The 8,497-nt window shown below is 37.2% G+C and overlaps 1 protein-coding gene across 1 annotated transcript in view; it reads right to left on the reverse strand.

Moving 5' to 3' along the window:
- Positions 1-8,497, reverse strand: part of LOC107566061 (CUB and sushi domain-containing protein 1-like) — a 139,073-nt gene that overhangs the window by 4,561 nt on the left and 126,015 nt on the right. The window contains exons 40-47 of the mRNA XM_016251436.1: positions 7,129-7,302; positions 6,939-7,012; positions 6,716-6,827; positions 2,633-2,812; positions 2,188-2,250; positions 1,162-1,323; positions 316-428; positions 20-107 (exon numbers count right to left, since the gene is read on the reverse strand). Of these exons, the coding sequence (XP_016106922.1) occupies positions 20-107; positions 316-428; positions 1,162-1,323; positions 2,188-2,250; positions 2,633-2,812; positions 6,716-6,827; positions 6,939-7,012; positions 7,129-7,302 (966 nt within the window). The remainder of the gene's footprint in view (positions 1-19; positions 108-315; positions 429-1,161; positions 1,324-2,187; positions 2,251-2,632; positions 2,813-6,715; positions 6,828-6,938; positions 7,013-7,128; positions 7,303-8,497) is intronic.

An 8,497-nucleotide genomic window follows, 5' to 3' on the forward strand; every position in this document is an offset into this window, starting at 1 on the left:
ATATAATGTATCTATGTACCTTGTCTTGTTAACTGAAACTTCCCAAAATCCTTGCTGTGAATGTGCCCTTGGTAAACAAACATTTTTTTCTCCGTTTCTGCAGTAACCTATATAAAGAATAAACAGGTATAACAGGAAAACACTTTTTCATATATAGCCCTATTTTGCCTAAAATGCCTTTCAAAAATCTTACTAGATTGTCAAAGATAAAGGTAATATATATTTTTGTTTTCTGCAATGCAATATTGGAAATCACATAACCGTTTAAAATGCAATGCTTTATTAACTTATTATTACCACTTTTGTACTACTCACATATCCATCCATTGCCCAGTTATCGTTTTTGAATTTGCTAAAATATTGTTCTGTTGGGCCTCTTATCTGGTAAACTTTTAATAATAGATGATTTTCTTCTTTCTTGTAAGTTCCTGCAAAATAACCCAATAAGAAAAAAAGAAGAAGGAGAAGAAGAAGAAACATTATAAGGAAATAATTAACTGAAATAACCCACAATATCCATCATCTGGAATTTATTTTATAAACCTGCATTTGTAATGCTTTTCTGTTTATTTTTTGGTCTAGGACTAGGAAGTGGGGCAAAGGAAAACATATTTGGTAAATGTGGAAAGCATCCATAGCTATCAAGCCTGTTCAATTCATGTGAGAAATTGGATGTAATCTCAGCACTGAAGAAATAAGAAGCAATGCTAATTCAATTATTCACTCTGCATCTCCCAAAGTAAAAAAATCCTTCTCTTTCAGCATGTTTAATACGTAAGCGCAGACTCCTAAATATGTTCAAAGAAGACAACAATTGGATCAATGGAACGTCATCTTGTTACCGTAGCAGCTGACCGCATATCAGTTCATTTCTATACTCACCAACAAATAACTCTATCAACACTCCTTAATAGCATTCTTCATTCCTCTTTACATTCACACATTAGTCCATGTTTCTCACTGTGCTCAAGTGTAACCTAAAATCACCTAAAGTAGTCCTGACCACTGACATCTGTGTGGATATATTTACAGATATAAACAATATAGCAAAATTTCTACCGACTGACAAATGTTTTGTCGTACAATATATCCATCATATTACCCAATCCTAGTGTCTTCAATGAACATGGTGGCAAAACCTGGCAGAAAACTCCAACGTACCAGAGAGTTTGATGTGCACCCCGCTCTGCTCCAGAAGAGTGACGTTGACCCGGCTGGTGGTGGCATTGAATGCACTGACTGTTACCGTGGCAGCCTGTCTCTTTCCCAGATACTCATAGAATCCAGCCCAACCAGAGTTCAAAGAGAACACATCTGCAGGAACTAAACACAACACATACAGTAATTATTCCTACATCTATGTAATTAAATGAAATACATTACAAGAAGGTAGAGCTTTTTCGCATTTGGCTCCCAAACTCTGGAATAGCCTTCCTGATAACGTTTGGGGTTCAGACACACTCTCTCTGTTTAAATCTAGATTAAAGACACATATCTTTGGCCAAGCATTCACAAAATGCATCTCATAATCTTGTACTGCAGTTATATCTGATCAAATGCACATTATTATTCCTTGGGTTGGGTTGAACAAATAATTTGTTATTTTTTTATGTTGTAGTTGTATGTTGTTAAAAATAAATACATAAAAATGTAGACACTTTATGTTTGGATTTTAGATATTAGTGGAACAAGAATGTGATAAACTTCATACTGGTAAATGCATTAGTTGATTTAATTGACTTAACCCTTGATTTAATTGACTAAAACCAATTGTGAAGAAAAGTGAAGTTAGTTCTGAGAAAAGCAGAGTATTATAAGTGTCCAAAAACTTTTGGACACTGCTAAACATTAAAGGTGAAATATGTCATTTCTGCCCTAATAGCAGCACTAAATGGAATTGCAAAAATAATTTTTAAACCGGTTTCCCAAACACTACAACACCTATGAAAGGTTTACAAATAGTTGGTCTTTGCCAGTCAAAGCGGGATAGGCAGTCATTTTAACACCGAAAATAATCACACTTCACCTTTATCTTTGTTACGCTGACATTTTAAAAATAACATTTTCAGAAATGCAACATTACAGGCCCATTATTTCCAATGACCATAGTTCAACTTCATGTAGGCCAAGTTTATTTTTGATGACAGCAAAATGGATCATTTAAGGGGAACTTGAAAGTTTTTATACCACGAATCTTGTTTTTCAGCAGGTCTGGATCCTCATTTGATTTGCTGTTTATTTTTGGTCCAACTAGAAAATAGAGCAAATAATTGATCGTTTGACATTTGTGGATACAACCTGTACAATGGTAATGACAGTTAATCAAAGTTTCTTGCTGTAGTTTTTCTGAGAATGAGTCACTTCTACAACAGTTTGACAGACATGAATACCTTTCATACATTTATAAATACAGACACTGCTATTCTGTCTTTATATTTAGTCTTAAATGGTAAAAATATGGTAACACATTAGTTTAGGGACCAATTCTCACTATTAACTAGCATGCACATTACTAGCATATTGGCCGTTTATTAGCACTTATAAAGCACATATTAATGCATTATTCTTCATGACTATATTTTACATCCCTTAATCCTACCCCATACCTAAACTAGCCCAGTTGTTTCAGTACCTTTGCAGACTGGAGGTTTGCCTGACCACCTTCCATCTGCTTTGCAAGTCCTGTGCTCTGATCCTCCAGATAAGTAGAAACTATCTTGGCATGTATACATGAGTGTGTAACCTAGAGTAGGTAGGTCTATAGCCTTCACGTCTACATGAGATGGCGTCTCAGGCTGTCTACAGGCATGTGCTGAAAAGTGAAAGAGAAAGAAAACAATTAGTGATGTTCCAACTGATCAACCATAGATTGGAGCCAATATTACTTCCAATGGGCAATTCCATGAACGCAAGTATTTTGGTGATTCTGAGTAAATGAGCCTAATGGTCAGACTTAAGTACTACTTTCATGCCATCTTTCTTTCTTTTAATAAGTTTTTTTTTTTTGGGTACACATTTTGATAGTTCACTTTAGACATCATTCTACTACCTTTAAGTAACTTTGTAATGACATGCCAACTAAAGTACATGTCCGCTAACTCTCATTAGAGTATTAGTAGAATATTAGTCATTACTGTTAGGGTTAGTAGAATAAGTTGACGTACTTGGAAAGTTACTTATAGTCAGTAGAATGTGGCCATCAAAATAAATTGTTAGCAATTATTAAGCAGACAGCCTTGACATATAGTTGCAAAGTTACTTTGCAGGTAAAATGTCTAAAATGGAGCATCAAATAAAGTGTTAACTTTCCCCCCCTCTATATCTCTTCTATATGAAAAACATAATAAGACCCTATCATAATTTTATTAATTTAATTTTCACAAATATCAAGAAGCTGAATTTTTTTTTAAATTGCTTGTCTTTCATTAGTATTATGTTCAGTAATGTTTATGTAATTTATTATAATAATTATTATTATTATTATGTATTTTGCAACATAGAAAGAATAATTAAAAAAAAAAATTATATATATATATATATATATATATATATATATAAGCATAAGGCTTATTTGAACTAAGGTGGATATATTAGAACATCACTACTGATATTAGGACGCATAAACTACAGATATGTTATTTACAGCTGAAATTCATGCATTTTTTTTTTTACTTCTGGATAATGATTACATGTCATTAGTTTGCTTACCTCCATGAGAGTGAAATATTTACTCTAAATGAGTGTAAATGAAAGCTTTTTTTGTTTATTTCATTACTTTGATAACACAAATAAAATAACATATACGTGGTCCAGAGACTGTAGCTATTTATTTTTTATGCCATTATTTTTATAGCTCCTCATACATCCATTGCACGGTTTGCACATCACATCCATGATGATATGTTACTTGTTACAAATGTGTTACTTGCTACATCTATGAATTAAATTAAGAATGATGGATCTACTAAACATGCCTTTTGCAGCTACTTTTAAAAAATGGTAAGAACAAAATGGACTTTAGCAAAAAGTGGTGGGAATATACCCCACACGTCCCACCCACAAATGACACCTATTGTTACTGTAACAAACCTGATTTGGCCACCTTGCATTATTAGACAAGTTGAATATAAAAAAAATACTCAACCCCTTAATGGACAAACGAATTGTTCTGGCCTAAAATCATGCCACTACTTGAGCCAAGTCAAGTCAGTTTAAGCGCTTTTCACAATAAACATTGCTTCAAATAAGCGTTACAGAAAATCACAATGTTTTTAGACATTATGAATACCTTCATGACTTGTAGTGACATTTAGCATATTAGTGCTGGATAATAAAATTGTTTAGATTTTGCAAAGATACACGCAATCCAGCAGTTGAGATTTGAAGCATATAGCATATACAGTATATACACACAGTAGCATATACATTGGTATGCATAGCTGTATAAGATACAGATACGTAGGTAAAGATGGAAATACTATAACTCTTAATATACTGTTGGTCGATAATATAGTTTACATTTTGTGACAATATAAACAATCAAGCAGTTGAGATATGCCATATAGTACACAGCTTAACATGAGTGTACTGCATGTATCCGGGTGAGGTTGGATATACTTAGAATAGTTTTATAATTCGAACCAATGTTGCTGCTTTAAAAATCCTGACCAGAGTATCCCTAAATAAGTAGAGAATCGCAATAAAAGCAATATCAGAAATATTTAGAGTGGAGTTTCAGCTGCATACTACAGAACAGTCGAGATAAAGCCACATCCCTGAGAGAAACGTTCTGGGACATGCCTTGAGTGCTGCTATCTTCCATAATATATGAGCCATGTCCTCACACCTCACTTTTCGTCAACTCAATTCTCACTGCTTCTCAGCTTCTGACAGTTTGACTGCTTTACACAGGCGAGACGCCCTAAGGATTTGGTGGGGCGCTCTGTCAAAGTGGTCCATGTATCTCAAATGTATGTACAAGCTGTTTAAACTCAGCTGACTTTAATTCTTTTGGCCACATGTTCCTCTTGCAGCAATCATTGCAACACAAAAGCATCACAACGTGGAATTCACACATAGAGCTTAGAGGATCATCACTGGGACAGTAGCAAGGATCAATTGCATGACACTGCTCAGAGAACTTCTATCAAAAAGTAGATTTGCAAGAGCAAACCTCTCTCTGCTAAGCTGTCAGCATCTTTAACATCAGCACCCTCAGCCGTCATTACACTAAAGTAATCTGTACTTCTTCAAACAATGCCCTTCTGCAGTAATTTCCTGTGTAAAGATCTCTCTCTCTCTCCTCACCTACTTTGTTTTCTTGATAGTACATCATCAGTCACACACTGATGAAACCTTGTTTCTGATTTAATGCTATGGCTGTGTTCCAAAACCTAAGGAACTGATTTGCTGTCAGACGCCTACACGGGAAACTTCCGTTTGAGGCAGTATGCTAAGTGAAATGGAACTTCATAAGTGCCCTACTTAGGCAGCAAATAGTGCTCTTCACATGTAGCGCATATCAGATCTCACTCCCAACTGATTTCAATAGAGTTTGCTGTTAGCATGTTGCTAAGCTAACACTGTGATACTCTAATTCTGTTTTTAGACTAAATTTTCTGGTCGCCAACAGTAAATGGAGATGGCATATATATATATATATATATATTAAGGTCCAATTCTCATTGTTAACTAACTACCAACTATGACTTTTGCCTCAGAAAACTCCTAATTTGCTGCTTATTGATAGTTAGTAAGGTAGTTGTTAAGTTTAGGAATGGGGTAGGATTAAGGGATCTAAAATATGTTCACGTAGAATAAGGCATTAATATGTGCTTTATAAGTACTAATTAACAGCTGATATGTGCTGCATTTATAATCTCTAAAAGACATCTCAGTTCATTGCAATCTCACAAATCTCTGTTATAACACTAAATATATGCATAATGAATCGTTCATAATGTCTCCAATTCGTGTGTTATAATGAGAGGATTCGTGAGCACGTAAATTTCAGCACTGCTTTGCTCAACTCTGCAAACACGTGTTATAGCCTAAATAGAAAATCTGCATACGCGTGCACCTGTTAATCGTTTATATTTTATATTAGTTCATGTTGCTTTTGTGCAATAGATGAATAACAATTTATTTGTTTTAGATATTTTATGTTTAGATATTTCTATTTTGCGGGAGTCCAATGAATCATTTTATTCTCCCGCATCCCGCACACACACGAGTGTCTACTCGCCCGCACCAGCACTCGCCCATCTTGTCCCGTGCCGCACTCTGTTGCGTCGGGTCTCACGGGAGCAGGTCTCGAATCCACTGGCACTTGACTCGACAGTGTGTGAGCTACATCCTTTTTACAATCTCTAGATTATAAAACACTGCATTCTGTCAGCAATGTAACACGGCAGTAACCTCGGCTTGTAACTATACTCTAATTACTACTTTGAAAATTATAACGTGTTAAATTACTCCGTAACTAAAAAAGTAATCAAATTACAGCAAAGCGTTACTAAGTAATGCGTTACTGCCCAACACTGGTCACAATGCAACCTGGTATTGCCTTCTGTGCAACGGATACATGCAATGTTAATTTAGAATTTGTCCAAAAGAAGGTTTCTCAGAACAGCTTTCACACTCAAGGCACTATGATGCTGCCAGCATGGGCAGCTCACTAGCTTTTGGAACAGAATCTGTATATATCGATGCTTACCAACACACTCTGGTTGCATCCCACTCCATGTTAAATTTTCTAAACATGTTCTCGTTGTTGAGCCGAGGATGTGATAGTTTTTCCGACATCTGAAGAAAATTTTACTTCCAACCTGAAAGAAGAGAATTACTTTATTGAGACTGAAACCCTGAAACTAAAGAAACACAACCTGTTATTTACTCAACTAAAGGACAAGAAATGATTGGATGTCATTTGCTCTCACCTCAAATCCCTGAGCCTGGACTGGAATTCCATATGCTGGGGTTCCGGGATCCTTACATGCATTGTTGGTTGGATCTATAAAAAGACATTCACACCTTTTAGAATAATTTATTTAAATAGATAAATATGTGTGCATGTATCACATGGCAATGGAATTGCGTTGCTTTTTTCCAAGCTACATAGTGGATCACCAATGCAAGAAGGCTGTATTCCACTCCATGAACCGTATGCCTCACAAACTCTTCTTGAGGAGCCCACCAGCAGGAATGGAGGTCTGCAGTAGAATGACACCTCTGATTTGTAGGTGAACTGCCGGCCCTCTATGAAGCCCTCTGCAGGGGTGCCTGGATCTCCACATAACACGGCTGTAAAGGACACCATTGAAAAAGTCAGCTAGTTCTAACATTTTCTCAGTTCAGCTACTTTCTTTTTCAAGAGTGTAATTTAGCAGTGAAAGTTGCTTTTGTGTTTGAATTTGAAAAACATCAACAGACAAAAAAGTCTACTGTGAGGACCCCCACCCCCAAAAAAAGAAAAAAAGAAAGAAAAATACTTTTAATTGCATTTTAGTAGTCAAACTGTTATAGTTGTGCTGTTTATTTGTATTCTCATGTGCTTCTCTTGTTTTTGAGGTATTTAAGGCATTTAGAAAATGAAAATGCTTTAGCATCACATTTCAAATAGGATCAACTGATGGCAAAGTGCTACTAGTAAATTACAGCTAATAAAGATACAATGTAATCTCGTGGAAATAAACAAGCTAAAAATTAAAAAAAATATGAAATCATCAACAGCAATTTGGTTTTAATACAACAACAGCTGCTGAAAGAAGTAGGTCTAGAGTCTGCTTCTGAAGATTTAAAAGTAGACACACTTTTTCACTTGAAGGAGAACGTCTCGGTTATGTATGTAACCCTCGTTCCCTGAAGGAGGGAACGGAGATGTCACGTCGGAGGACCGACGAATTGGGATCTCGCTTAGAGGGACCAATCTACTTCGAGTGTAATGCACATTGGCATGCGATTATTGCATCCAGTTGCTGCTGATCACAGCATGAGTATAAGTAGGCAGCAGGTGCAGCGCATATTCAGCTTTTCGCTGAGGAGCCGAGCCGGTGACCCGGCCGCTCAGCAGTGGTACAGGAGCTGTGGCGACGGGACGTGACGTCTCCGTTCCCTCCTTCAGGGAATGAGGGTTACATACGTAACCGAGATGTTCCCTTTCAGTCGGTCACTCTCGACGTCACATCGGAGGACCGACGAATTGGGATCGTCACAGCCAGAATTGCCGCTCCCGGACCACCATAGTGGACATCGCACGACCCTGAGACCGCGCCGTAACCTTCGTCGCTCGTGACGCGAGGTCCGCTGCGGTTCGGAGTTCTCTCTGAACTTCCGGGTCGTGACCACCCTCGTGCAAGTCCCTCAGTGCCTTGGCCTGGTGCACTTGCAATCACGCCGTAGCGTGTAAGGTGGAGGCAGCTTCTCCACCGGTCGTATAGGCATCACTGGCCAGTCGAGTACCTACAGACCTGGGAGGGGAGGCACGGTTCTCCCTGCC

This window comes from Sinocyclocheilus grahami, unplaced genomic scaffold (assembly GCF_001515645.1).
Source record: "Sinocyclocheilus grahami isolate Dianchi unplaced genomic scaffold, SAMN03320097.WGS_v1.1 scaffold1043.1, whole genome shotgun sequence".
Lineage (NCBI taxonomy): Eukaryota > Metazoa > Chordata > Actinopteri > Cypriniformes > Cyprinidae > Sinocyclocheilus > Sinocyclocheilus grahami.